The sequence below is a fragment of the Carcharhinus amblyrhynchos genome, unplaced genomic scaffold (genome assembly GCF_965287045.1).
Source record: "Carcharhinus amblyrhynchos unplaced genomic scaffold, sCarAmb.v2.hapA scaffold_41, whole genome shotgun sequence".
Lineage (NCBI taxonomy): Eukaryota > Metazoa > Chordata > Chondrichthyes > Carcharhiniformes > Carcharhinidae > Carcharhinus > Carcharhinus amblyrhynchos.
Window position 1 is genome coordinate 308152 of NW_027649782.1, and position 15002 is coordinate 323153.

The 15002-nt window shown below is 44.3% G+C and overlaps 1 protein-coding gene across 2 annotated transcripts in view; it reads right to left on the reverse strand.

The window, feature by feature from the left end:
• LOC145335786 (ephrin type-B receptor 2) overlaps positions 1-15002 on the reverse strand; it is a 606760-nt gene that overhangs the window by 159216 nt on the left and 432542 nt on the right. For both annotated transcript variants that reach the window (XM_080181518.1, XM_080181517.1), the window contains exon 4: positions 2449-2604. In XM_080181518.1, coding sequence (XP_080037644.1) covers positions 2449-2604 — 156 coding nt within the window. The remainder of the gene's footprint in view (positions 1-2448; positions 2605-15002) is intronic.

Consider the following 15002-nt stretch of genomic DNA (forward strand, 5'->3'; position numbering starts at 1 on the left):
ACTATCTATCTTGTCTATGCCCCTCATTATTTTATAGACCTCAGTAAGATCAGCTCTGCCTTCTACACTCCAGAGATAAAAGTCCTAGTCTATCCAGCCTCTCCTTATAACTCAAGCCATCAAATCTCGATAGCATTCTAGTAAATCTTTTCTGTGCTCTTTCTAGTTGAATAATATCTTTTCTATAATAGGGTGATCAAAATGGACACAGATTTCCAAGTGTGGCCTTACCAATGTTTTGTACAATTTCAACAAGATGTCCCAACTCCTGTATTCGATGTTCATATATCATAGAACCCTACGGTGCAGAAAGAAGGCGGCTAAGAGGGGATCTTATTGAAACATATAAGATGATTAGAGGTTTAGATAGGGTGGATAGTGACAGCCTTTTTCCTCAGATGGAGAAAGCTAGCACGAGGGGGCATGGCTTTAAATTAAGGGGGGGTAGTTATAGGATGGATGTCAGGGGTAGGTTCTTTACCCAGAGGGTGGTGAGGGATTGGAATACCCTGCCTGCTGAGGTTGTAAATGCGCCTAGTTTGGGGGCGTTTAAGAGATCTGTGGATAGGTTTATGGATGGAAAGGGATTGGTTTAGGTTAGTGGGTCATTGTTTTTTAACTGGTCGGCGCAACATCGTGGGCCGAAGGGCCTGTTCTGCGCTGTAATGTTCTATGTTCTATGAGTCTGCACCGAACACAATCCCACCCAGGTCCTACCCCCATATCCCTACATATTATACCCACTAATCCCTCTAACCTACGCATCCCTGGACACTAAGGGGCAATTTCTTAGCATGGCCAATCAACCTAACCTGCACAACTTTGGACTGTGGGAGGAAACCTGAGCACTGGAGGAAACCCACACAGACTTGAGGAGAATGTGCAAACTCCAGACAGACAGTGACCCGAGCCGGGAATTGAACCCAGGACCGTAGAGCTGTGAAGCAGCAGTGCTGACCACTGTGCTACTGTGCCACCCCAGTTCTGACTGGTGAACCCAAGCATGCTGAATGCCTTCTTCACCACTCTGTGCAGTGATTCCCAGTATTCTGTACAGTGAGGCTGCAATGCGTGAAGCACCCTCCCCCAGTATTCCCTTTAAACTTTTCTCCTTTCACCCTTAACCCATGCCCTCTGGTTTTTATCTCCCCTAGCCTCAGTGGAAAAAGCCTGCTTGCATTCACTGTATCTGTACCCATCAAAATCTTATACACCTCTATCAAATCTCCCCTCATTCTTCTACGCTCCAGGGAATAAAGTCCTTTCTCACAGGCAGGGGGACAACATCCCATGCACTATTTTGAAGGTTAGGGGAGTTATGCTCAGTGCCCTGGTCAGTATCTTCCCCAAAAGCAAACAAACAACTGGTCATTACCACATTGCTATTTGTGGGAGCTTTCTGTACACAAAATCTCTACAACAGTGACAATATTTTTAAAAATATTCCATTGTCTGTCGCATACTTTGGCCATCCTCAGGTTGTGAATGGTTAGATATAATTTTGAGTCTTTCCTTATAACCTAGTAGAACTGAAACTGGCTGACAGTAGTTACAATGGGAATGTACCTGGACACCAGTCTGTATCCAGCCTGTCTTTGTGGCAACTTTAATCCCTACTCCTCTGGCTAGAATTCTCCATGCCCCGCCTCTACTGCCAGTGGGAATGGAGAATTTGGCACTCAGCCAAAACTCCATTTACTACAGCAGGACTTGAGAATCCCAAGTGTAGGCGGGGTCAGAGAATCCGACCCTCTGTCTGTCATTCTAATTCTGTCTCTGTCTGTCACTCTTTAAGAAGTCTCACAACACCAGGTTAGAGTCCAACCAGTTTATTTGATAGTAATAAGGTTGAGAACCTTCCACACACCTGACGAAGGAACACTGTTTCTGAAAGCTTGTGGGGTTACTATCAAATAAACTGGTTGGACTCTAACCTGGTGTTGTGAGACTTCTTACTGTGTTTACCCCAGTCCCACGCCAGCATCTCTACATTGTCACTCTTTTGTCCATTTGTCTCCAGATTTGATAGAGGGCAAAATCATTAGAACTTTGGACATGGGATAAACCGTTCCAATTGGTCAAAGGATGAAGTACCTGAGGACAATAACTTAAGGTAATTGGGAAAAGATGTATCAGTGACAGGAGGAACATGTTTTACACAGCATGTGGATCTGGATTGTACTGCTTGAGTTTGTGATGGCAGCAGATTCAACTGTGACTTTCAAAAGAGAATTGAATCATTGTCTGAACACAAAAGATTTGCAGAGCTATGGGGAAAAGGAAGGGGAGTGAAACAGGGCAAGTTGCGCTTACAGAGAACTAGCAAAGACAGGATAAGCTGAGTGGCCTTCTTCTGCTGCTGCAACCATTCTATGGTTCCCTTTTCTGTCTCTCCATGTCTGCCTCAATCCAACAGTCAGCACCATGAGGGAACATTAGCAAACTTACTGGTGCATGGCATGTCAAGTGGGTCGGTGTCTGTCCGAAAGTATCGATTTCTGCAAACACAGTTTGTGGCACCTTCCGATGTGGTCCTGCTGTTGACTGGACAGTTCAAACAGGGATCCTCCCCTTGGTTGGGTTTAAATGATCCTGATGGACAACCTGGAAAATAAAGAGGGAAATAAAGCTGAGCTGAGAGTGGGAATGGGTAGAGAATGGATTTGAGACGGACTTTCTTCATGTCTCCTCACTGTCAGACTCCGACTGCAGCTTCACAATGTTACAGTTCTTAGGTGTTCATAGAACCCCTACTGTGTATTTGGCCCAGCGAGTCTGCACCAACCACAATTCCACCCAGGGGCCTATTCCCATAAACCAAAATATTTACCCTGCTAAAAGGACAAGGAAAGGAAATCAAACAAATGTGGGATTGAATAGAGCCAAGTCAGTTATAATGAACCAAAATCGCACATGGAGTGAAGAACACTGGCAAATCAATTTGTGAACAAATGTGTTGAACGGTAATGTGCCGGAAATCAAAATCTGGAAAACTTAAAATCAAAAAAATCAACTTAAAATCTGAACGAAAATCAAATAATTGTATCTACATTGGAGCAATTTATTGAACCTGAGTGATGCATTTCAGTTTTAATTGTTTTGTCTACAGAACTGATTTGATTTTTCAAACGTTTTCATTCAAGGATATATATTGGCTCAGGTTTCCATTGTTGCTTCATTTCAATTCATATTTGATGAATCATTGAAATTAAGTTGCTATCATATTGGCTATCTAAATTAGACATGAAATAAAACAGAATGCTGGAAAAACTCAACAGGTCCGGCATCATCTGTGGAGTGTGAAAAAGAGTAAATGTTTCGAGTCCATGTCTCTTCTTCAGATAAGGTTGAAGTTCGGAAAGTTGTGCAGGCTTCTGAAAGCTCCACATCCTCAAGGAAAATCTAAGGCTGCCTCTACTCATTACAGTAAATGTGTTTGTGATTTCTAACTATATTAAAAGGGGGGGTTTTAAGTCTCTAAGAAAAATGTTGCTTATTTGGATTGTGATAAGTTAAACATTAGAGTTGTTTGTTTTCCTGTTTATAGATTGTTTAACTGTTAAGAATTAAACTGCTTCATTTCATTATCATTATCTTTAAACCATGTTATGAATAAAGCTTGTTTTGGTAAAAAATACTAATTTGTCAGTGGGATTACTCCTGGCGTGAAGCAGCCTATTCTTACATTTATGCCAGAATAGAAAAATCACTAGGGTCTAGTCTGGCTTCCTAACACACTAACGTGGGTGGTGTGGTAGCACAGTGGTTAGCACTGCTGCTTCACAGCTGCAGGGTCCTGGGTTCGATTCCCAACTCAGGTCACCGTCTGTGTGGAGTTTGCACATTCTCCTTGTGTCTGGGTGGGCTCCCTCCGGTTTCCTCCCACAGTCCAAAGATGTGCGGGTAAAGTTGATTGGCCATGCTAAGAATTTGCCCCTTAGTATCCAGGGATGTGTAGGTTAGAGGGATTAGTGGGTATAATATGTAGGGATATGGGGGTAGGGCCTGGGTGGGATTGTGTTTGGTGCAGACTCGAAGGGCCTCTTTCTGCACTGTAAGGTTCTATGATTCATACCTCGGGTTTTGGGGCCAGGTCCCTAACAGAGTATTCATACCTCAGTGTTTGAGTATGTGAATGAGTGTGCATGTTTTTGTCTGTGCACATGCAGTTGTGTGTGTGTGTGTGTGTGTGTGTGTGCTACTCAGATTATTTGCTGCATGGTTATTTGTGTGAGCTTGTGTTGTTATTCAGATTGTTGTACCTTATTCCTGTTTTACAAAAGCGACATCAGAAGTGGATAAGAATGACACCTCCTCCACGATTACCCTCAACACCAGTGCCCTGTAAGGCTGTGTCACTCTACTCCATATACACTTACGAATATGTGGCCAAATTCCTCTTCAACTCGATTTTCAAGTTTGCTAGTGACACCACTGTAGTGGGTCGGATCTCAAACAATTTCACCAAAGCCTTTGACAAGGTCTCATATGGGAGACTTGCAAAGAAGGTAAATTCACATGGGATACAGGGTAATTTGATAAAGTGGATTCAAAATTGGCGCAATTGCAGGAGACAGTGAGTGATGACAGAAGGTGCTTTAGTGACTGGAAGCCTGTGTCCAGTGGTGTACCACAAGGATCTGTGTTGGGGCCCCTTATTATTCATTATTTATATAAATGGCATTGATGACTATATGGGGGGCAAAATTAATAATTTTGTGGACGACACAAAGATTGCTCGGGTGATTAGCAGTGAGGTGGAAAGTCTTGGGCTACATTAAGTTATAGATGGAATGGCCAAATTAGCAGATAAGTGACAGATGGAGTTTAACCCTGAAAAGTGTGCGGTGGAAGGGGTAATTTAAAAAGAAAGTACTCAATGAATGATAGGATACTAGGAAATTCTGTGGAGCAAAGGGACTTTGGTGTGTTTGTCTACAGATCTCTGAAAGTGGAAGGGTATGTTAGTACGGTGCTGAAAAAGGCAATTGGGACTTTATGCCTTTATCAATCAAGGTATAGATTACAAAAGCAGGGAAGTCCTGTTGGAGTTGTATAGAACTTTGGTGAGGCCACAGCTGGAGTACTGTGTGCAGTTCTGGCTACCACATTATCAGAAGGATGTGATTGCACTGGAGAGGGTACAGAGGAGATTCACCAGGGTGCTGCCTGGGATGGAACATGTAAGGTATGAAGAAAGTTTGGGTCGGCTTTGATTGTTTTCGGTGGAGCAGAGAAGATTGAGGGACGACTTGATCAAGGTGTACAAGATTATGACAGGCATGGACAGAGTGCATAAGATTCCCCTTAGCTAAAGGGTCAGTCACTTGATTTATTATTGTCCCAGGTATTGGTGTACAGTGAAAAGTATTGTTTCTTGAATACTATACAGACAAAGCATCCCGTTCATAGGGAAGAAAAGGAGAGGGTGCAGAACGTAGTGTTACAGTCACAGCGAGGATGTAGAGCTGTCATTGTTGATGCTGAATCTATTTCCGAGCTATAAATGAACAGTCTGAAACTGAGATGTTTGAACTTCGTGAAACTAGTTGTGCAGACAAAACCCCATCAGTGAGATCCCCCCTCAGTGAAAACAATCCTAACCTTGTCAATCTCTCCTCATATATCAGTGCCACCACCCCTGGAATTCGCTGCACTCCCTCGAGAGCAATCTCCTCAGGAAAGGAGACCAAAACTGCACACTATACTCTGGGTGTGGCCTCACCGTGGCCCTGTATAATTGCAACACATCCCTGCTCCTGTACTCGAAACCTCTCGCCATGAAGGCCAACATACCATTTACCTTCTTTATCGCCTGCATGCTTACCTTCAGTGACTGGTGCACAAGGACACCCAGGTCCCGCTGCACACTCCCCCTCACAATTTACAGCCATTCAGGTAGTGATCTGCCTTCTTGGTTTAGCTTCCAAAGTGAATAATCTCACATTTATCCAAATTATACTGCATTTGCCATTGATTTGCCCACTCACCCAACCTGTCCAGATCATGCTGAAAGATCTCTGCATCCTCATCATAGTTCACCCTCCCACCCAACTTGGTATCATCTGCAAACTTTGAGATGTCACATTTTGTTCCCTCATCCAAATTAATCGAACTTGTGAATCGCTGGGGTCCCAGCACGGATCCCTGTGGCACCCTTTCCTTCAGTGTTCATATGCTTTTGAGGATGAGTGGATAGGTTTATGGACGAAAAAGGAGTGGTTTAGATTAGTGGGTCAATGTTTTTTTTTTAAAAATAAGACTGGTCGGCGCAACATTGTGGGCCGAAGGGCCTGTTCCGCGCTGTAATGTTCTATGTTCTATGAGTGTGTGATACAGGCTGATAGGCTGGAGGAGATAGATGTTCTGAGGGAAGATGTATTAGCAATTTTGAAAAACCTGAAGGTTGATAAGTCCTCTGGGCCAGATGGGATACATCTTAGGATTCTTTGGGAGGCAAGGGTTGAAATTGCAGAGCCTTTGGCTTTGATCTTTGGTCCTCACTGTCCATGGGGATTGTGCCAGAGGACTGGAGAGTGGTGAATGTTGTTCCTCTGTTCAAGAAAGAAAATAGGAATGACCCTGGTAATTATAGGCCAATGATGTGGAGATTCCAGTGTTGGACTGGGGTAAACACTGGTCTCATAACACCAGGTTAAAGTGTGAGACTTCTTACAGAACTATAGGTCTGTCAGTTTTACTTCCATGATTGATAAGTTAATGAAAAAGGTCCTGACGGATAGGATTTATAACCATTTGGAAAGATGCAGTTTAATCCGGGATAGTCAGCACGGATTCATGAAGGGTAAGTCTTGCCTCACAAATTTGATTGAATTCTTTGAGAAGGTAACTACGTGTGTGGATGAAGGTAGAGCAGTTGCTGTTGTATATATGGATTTTAGTAAGGTGTTTGATAAGGTTCCCCATGGTAGGTTCACAAAGATAGTAAGGAGGTGTGGGATAAAGGGAAATTTGGCTGATTGGATTAGTAACTGGCTGTCTCATAGAAGACAGAGGGTGGTGGTGGATGGAAAATTTTCAGACTGGAGACCAGTTACCAGCGGTGCACCACAGGGGTCAGTGCTGGGTCCTCTGCTTTTTGTGATTTTTATCAATGACTTGGAAGAGGGGATTGAAGGGTGGGTCAGTACATTTGCTGATGACACCAAGATTGGTGGAGCAGTGGATGAGGTGGAGGGCTCCTGCAGGCTGCAAAGAGACATTGATAGGATGCAGAGCTGGGCCGAAAAGTGGCAGATGGAGTTTAACCCTGATGAGTGCGAGGTGATTCACTTTGGTAGGACAAATTTGAATGCCGATTACAGGGTCAACAGCAGGATTCTGAGGAACAGAGGGATCTTGGGGTTCATATCCACAGATCTCTGAAGGTTGCCATTCAAATGGATGTAGCTGTGAAGAAAGCTTATAGTGTGTTAGTGTTTATTAACAGGGGTTTATTAAGAGCAGTGGGGTTACGCTGCAACTATACAGGACCTTGGTGAGACCACATTTGGAATATTGTGTGCAGTTCTGGTCACCTCACTATAAGAAGGATGTGGAAGCATTGGAGATAGTGCAGAGGAGATTTACCAGGATGTAGGTCCTGTCACACAGGCTTCTGCAGCACAGTTTGGAATTGCTGATATTTTTCCATGATGTGGATATGCCGGCGTTGGACTGGGGTAAACACAGTGAAAAGTCTGACAACACCAGGTTTTAGTCCAACCGATTTATTTGATAGTAAACTCACAAGCTTTCGAGGGGACTCCCTCTTCGTCAGGTGAATGGAGAGTTCTCCATTCTCCACTCTCCATTCACCTGATGAAGGGACAAACCTCGAAAGCTTGTGAGTTTACTATCAAATAAATCGGTTGGACTTAAACCTGGTGTTGTCAGACTTCTTACGATATTTTTGCAGGCAGAGTGTGTATGGGGAGGGAGCCTGATAACAGGTCTAAAAGTCGGATCTGAAACACTTGTAGTTTTAAGTACGGCCGGCACTTAGAATCAAAATGGTAAAATAGGGCCCTGTGACTCTATGAGCTGTCTGTCATCTACTTTCTCGCACATTTACCTCTCATCTTCAGCACAGAAAAGCTCACTGATAGGCCAGCCAAAATGTGAGGAAAACCTCCACGATTGAGTCCAGGATGAAGCTCAGCCCCTGGCTATTGGAGTCCGTTAGAATGAAATTACAGCTGCTGGTGGGTTCTGTACAGTTCCACAGTATGAAGTTTTGTAAACAATGTGCAATTCCAGCATAGATCATAGATAATATTAAATTAACCTTAATGTGTTCCTGTACTGAGCTTTATCAATATATCCTGCTGCCAAAAGGGAGAAAGTTGTGGTTAATGTTAATCACTGTTTGAAGTGTCAATCTGATGTTGAATTGTTGACACTGAATTTGGTGTCTTGTTAAGTCGGAATTCAGAATGCAGAGTCCTGTCCGTCTCCTTTCGTATAATTTGCAAGGCTAGTACAGGGAATAAATTCTGACTACAGTATGACAGCATGTAAACCTTTAGTTGTTGTTAAAATGAAACCAGCGTTAAGCCTCACATCTGAATTTGATGTTCCATAAAACATGCAGCCTGGGCTACCAGTGGCTCAGTAAAAGGAGAGCCTGTTATGGATTGTCCCTCAGGTGGTTGTTGACATTTGCGAGGACTGTATTGGCAGCTGCTGTCTCCATCTGGCTTCAATCATCCATTGGCACATGGGATGTTACATGGGTCATTACAAAATCATTTGCTCACGTTTGTGTGATTCGATTCCTGTCCCCAAAGTTTGATTCTGCCACGAGTTGCCTGGGCTTGTAAAACCTCACTAACTGTCCTATCTGGAGACAACACACATCTCTTCAACCTGTGCTTAACCCTCTCTCCACTCACATTGTCTGAAGCTTTAAGACTTGATTACGTGTAAAGCTTCGCATTCCAATCATTATCTTGTAAATTGAGTTTGTGTCTTTATATGCCGTTTTTGTGAACATGACTCCTACTTACCTGATGAAGGGGCAGTGCTCCGAAAGTTTGTGGCTTGTGCTACCAAATAAACATGTTGGGCTTTAACCTGGTGTTGTGAGACTTCTTACTGTTCTAGATTACTCATTGGGGGAGACACCTTTCAGCATCTGCCCTGTCAAACCCCTTCAGGACCTTTGATAGGTTTCATTGAGATCATCTCTCGTTTTTCTAAATTCCCATGCTGCCAGCCAATCAAAGGAGGGCAGCTCTGTCGTGAGCAGTTTGCTAATCTGAAAATGACCCATTTATCCCAACTCTATTTGCTGTTAGTTAGCCAATCCCCTTTATTCAAATGCAAAATTCAACAGCTGCTGGAAAACTGAAAGTGCTGGAAATACTCAGCAAGTCAGGCAGAATGTCTGGAGAAAGAGTTACTGTCTCAGATTGATAACCTTTTACCAGAAACAGGAAAAGTTTGAAGAGGAAATTTGGGTAGCACAGTGGGTTAGCACTGCTGCCCCACAGCTCCAGGGACCCAGGTTCGATCCTCGGCTTGGGTCGCTGTCTGTGTGGAGTTTGCACATTCTCCCCGTGTCTGCATGGGTTTCCTCCGGGTGCTTCAGTTTCCTCCCACAGTCCAAAGATGTGCGGGTTAGGTTGATTGGCCATGCTGAATTGCTCCTTGGTGTCAGGGAATGTGTAGGTTAGAGGGATTAGTGGGTAAATTTGTGGGGATAGGGCCTGGGATGGAATTGTTGTCAGAGCAGATTTGATGGGCCCAGTGGCCTCCTTCTACACTGTAGGGATCCTATCCTATTCTATTCTAGTAAAGATTACATGATAAAATAACTCACAATGCAAGACAAAGGGACATATTGGGAAAATGTAAAGAAATGTTTAAAATTTGTCTACAGAAGGTTCAAATCACAAAATCATAGAATGATTACAGCAAAGAATGAGGATTTTTGACCCTCCCGTGATCTCTGCAAGAACAACTCACCTCACCTTTCTCCCCCACCCCGTAGCTCTGCATCTATTTCCTTCAGCTCTTTGAAGTTGCATCTGGATCTGCCTCCACCACACTCTCAGACAGTGTATTCCAGATCCTAACAACATGCTATGCAAAAGGTTTTTACCACATCACAAAAAACAAAGAAAATTACAGCACAGGAACAGGCCCTTCGGCCCTCCAATCCCACACCGACCATGCTGCCCGACTTAACCAAAACCCCCTCTTCCGGGGACCATATCCCTCTATTCCCATCCTATTCATATATTTGTCAAGACGCCCCTTAAAAGTTACTACCGTATCTGCTTCCACTCCCTCCCCCGGCAACGAGTTCCAGGCACCCACCACCCTCTGTGTAAAAAATCTGCCTCGTACATCTCCTTTAAACCTTCCCCCTCGCACCTTAAACCTGTGTCCCCCCCCTAGTAATTGACTCTTCCACCCTGGGGAAAAGCTTCTGACTATCCACTCTGTCCATGTCTCTCATAATCTTGTAGACTTCTACCAGGTCGCACCTCCTCTGTCCTTCCAGTGAGAACAAACCAAGTTTCTCCAACCTCTCCTCATAGCTAATGCCCTCCATACCAGGGCAACATCCTGGTAAATCCCTTCAGTACCCTCTCCAAAGCCTCCACATCCTTCTGGTAGTGTAGCAATCAGGATTGAACACTATATTCCAAGTGTGGCCTCACTAAGATTCTATAAAGCTACAACATGACTTGCCAACTTTTAAACTCAATGCCCCGGCCAATGAAGGCAAGCATGCCTTCTTGACTACCTTCCCCACCTGCATTGCCACTTTCAGTGACCTGTGTACCTGTACGCCCAGATCCCTTTGCCTATCAATACTCTTAAGGGTTCTGCCATTTACTGTATATTTCCTGTCTGTATTAGACCTTCCAAAATGGATTATGTCACATCTGTCTGGATTAAACTCCACCTGCCATCTCTCTGCCCAAGTCTCCAACTGCTCTATATCCTGCTGCATCCTCTGATGGTCCTCATCGTTATCTGCAAATCCATTAACCTTTGTGTCATCTGCAAACTTACAAATCAATCCAGTTACATTTTCCTCCAAATCATTTATATATTTTACAAATAGCAAAGGTCCCAGCACTGATCCCTGAGGAATACCACTTATCACAGCCCTCCATTCAGAAACACACCCTTCCACCACTACCCTCTGTCTTCTTTGGCCGAGCCAGTTTAGTATCCTCATTGCGAGCTCACCTCTGATCAAATGTGACTTCACCTTCTGCACCAGTCTGCCATGAAGGACTTTGTCAAAGGTCTTACTGAAATCCATGTAGACATAGATGATGTAAACAGAATGGTCAAATGGGCAGATAAGTGGCAGATGGAATTTAAGCCTGAAAAGTGTGAGGTGATACACTTAGAAAGGAGTAATTTGACAAGAAAGTATTCAAAGAATGATGTGACACTCAGAAGTTCTGTGAAACTAAGGGACTATGGCGTGTCTGTTCACAGATCTCTAAAAGCCAAGGGCCTGTTAGTAGGATGGGAAAAAAAGCATATGGGACATTTGTCTTTATCAGTCGAGGCATTGATTATAAAAGCAGGGAAGTCATGTTAGAGTTTTTGAGAAATTTGCTGAGGCCACAGCCAAAGAATTATTGCCCAGAGACATGGACAGAGTGTATAAGGAGCAGCTGTTCCTCTTCGTTGAAGGGTCAGTCACAAAGGGACATAGGTTCAAGCTTAGTGGCAGGAGGTTTCGGGGGGATGGTGATGGTCTGGAATGCGCTGCCTGGGAGGGTGGTGGAGGTGGGATGCGTCACATCCTTTGAAACATACCTGGGTGAGCACTTTGCACATCATAACATTCAGGGATAAGGTCCAAGTGCTGGCAGATGGGATAAGGTGAGAGTTCAGGTGTCTTGATGGAGCGAAGGGTTTCTTTTGCACTGTGTGCTTCTATGATTCTATGCTTCACAGCTAAGACTTCTCACAGTAGTTTTGGTATCTCTTCCAACCTTTATCAGTTAATTGGTACTGGCTTCAGGTAAAATACATCTGTCGCAAATCTCACACTGGAACTGGTACAGAGTGCACATTGTAGTGGGACCAGTGCTGGAGCAAATCTTGCATTGGAATGAGTTCAGGAGTGGCTATTGCACTGGAATTGGTGTTGGAGCAAGTCTGTTACTGGGGCTACTTCTGGAGTGGTTAGACTAATTCTGGATTGGTATCGCATTGGCAGTCATTGTGGAGTGAGTATTACACAAAGACAGTTTTTGGGGTGGGTATTATACTGAGACTAGAGCTTTTTATTTATCCAATTGTTCTGTTGTGGGCAAGGTTTTAGAAAAAATTATTAGGGATAGGATTTATAGTTATTTAGAGAATAATGAATTGATTGGAGATAGTCAGCATGGTTTTGTGGAGGGTAGGTCGTGCCTTACTAACCTTATTGAGTTTTTTGAGAAAGTGACCAAAGAGGTGGATGGGGGTAAGGCAGTTGACGTGGTGTATATGGACTTTAGTAAGGCGTTTGATAAGGTTCACCATGGAAGGCTTCTGCAGAAAATGCAGATGTATGGGATTGAGGGTGATCTAGTTAATTGGATCAGGAATTGGCTAGCAGATAGGAGGCAGAGGGTGGTGGTTGATGGTAAGTATTCGTCAAGTGGTGTGCCTCAGGGATCTGTTTTGGGGCCACTGCTGTTTGTAATTTTTATAAATGATCTGGATGAGGGTATAGTTGGGTGGATTAGTAAATTTGCTGATGACACCAAAGTCGGAGGTGTGGTAGATAGTGAGGAGGGGTGTCATAGTTTACAGAGAGACTTGGATAAGTTGCAGAGCTGGGCCGAGAGGTGACGGATGGAGTTTAATGCGGAAAAGTGCGAGGTAATTCACTTTGGCAGGAATAACGGATGTGTAGAGTATAGGGCTAACGGTAGGATTCTGAATAGTGTTGATGAACAGAGGGATCTAGGTGTATGTGTACATAGATCCCTGAAAGTTGGGAATCAAGTAGATACGGTTGTTAGGAAGGCATACGGTGTCTTGGCGTTTATTGGTAGGGGGATTGAATTTAGGAGCCGCAGCGTCATGTTGCAACTGTACAAAGCTCTGTACAAAGACTGAGGGATTTGAGGATGTTTTCATTAGAAAGAAGGCAGCTAAGAGGGGACCTTATTGAAACATATAAGATGATTAGAGGTTTAGATAGGGTGGACGGTGATAGCCTTTTTCCTCTGATGGAGAAAGCTAGCACGAGGGGGCATAGCTTTAAATTAAGGGGTGGTAGTTATAGGACGGATGTCAGAGGTAGGTTCTTTACCCAGAGGGTGGTGAGGGATTGGAATGCCCTGCCTGCTGCAGTTGTAAATGCGCCTAGTTTGGGGGCGTTTAAGAGATCCGTGGATAGGTTTATGGATGGAAAGGGATTGGTTTAGGTTAGAGGGTCATTGCTTTTTAATTGGTCGGCGCAACATCGTGGGCCGAAGGGCCTGTTCTGCGCTGTAATGTTCTATGTTCTAATTGTGGGATTTGGGGATTGTTAGTTAGGCCACCATCCTGACTTGGAAAAGTATCACTGTTCCTTTACTATTGTTTGGTCAAAGTCCTGGAACACCCTCCCTAACAGCACTGTATGTGTATCTACACCATATGGACTGCAGTGGTTCAAGAGACAGCTCACCACCACCTTCTCAAGGGCAATTAAGGATAAGCCTTAAATTCTGGCCTAGCCATCAACACCTATGTCCCATGAATGAATAAGAAACAAAATTGGCAGAAGGGTTGATAACCAGAGGACAGTGTTTGAATAACTGGCAAAAGATTGAAAGGTCTCGGATGACTACAGCTGCAGGAAGTGCACCCAATTGCAGCTCCTTACAGACCCCATGGATAGATTGGAGCAGCAGCTGGATGCACTGAGGAGCATGAAGGAGGCGGAAAGTCATAGATAGGAGCTTTAGAGGCGTGGTCACACCCAAGGTGCAGGCAGATAGATGGGTGACCACTCGAAGGGCAGTCAGTGCAGGAATCCCCTGTGGTCATCCCCCTCTCTAACAAGTACACCCTTTTGGATACTGTTGAGGAGGAATAGGCTATCAGGGGGTAAAAGCAGCAGCAGCCAAAGCAGTGGCACCACAGCTGGCTCTGTTGTTAAGCAGGGATGGACAAAGAGAACAAGAGCAATAGTTATAGGAGACTCTATAATTCAGGATACAGATAGGCACTTCTGTGGACATGAAAGAGACTCCAGGATGGTATGTTGCCTCCCTGGTGCCAGAGTCCAGGATGTCTCTGAACGGACAGAAAGCATTCTGAAGGGAGAGGGTGAACAGCCAGAGATCGTGATATATATTGGAAATAACGACAGAGGGAGGAAGAGTGATGAGGTCCTGCAGCTGCAGTTTAGGGAGTTAGGTAGAAAGTTAAAAAGCAGGATCTCCAGGATTGTCGTCTCAGGATTACTCCCTGTGCCACGTGCCAGTGAGGCTAGGAATAGGAAGATAGTGCAGCTCAACACGTGGCTAAACAGGTGATGTAGGGGGAGGGTTTTGGATATCTGGACCATTGGGGTCTACTTCTGGGCAGGTGGGACCTGTACAAGAAGGACGGGTTGCATCTAAATTGAAAATTTAAATATTCTGGCCGGGAAGTTTGCAAATGTCACACGGGAGGATTTAAACTAGTTTGGCAGGGAGGTGGGAACCAAAGCAAAGATCAATTAACTGAAGGGGAACCAGAGAGTAGGGTCAGTAAGACTCAGAGAAACAGCAGGCAGGGTGGGATTGCTGATCAGAGAGGGTCTGGTGGACTGAAGATCATCTGTTTCAATGTGAGAAGTGTAACAGGTAAGACAGATGAACTTAGAGCTTGGATTAGGACTTGGAACTATGATGTTGAGGGCAAATCGACATCTGGCATGTGGGAGGCTTTCAGGTGTAAGTTGGTAGGAATTCAGAACCGGCACATTCCTGTAAGGATGAAGGAGAAGTATGGCAAGTTTTGGGAACCTTGGATAATGAGAGATATTGTGAGCCTAG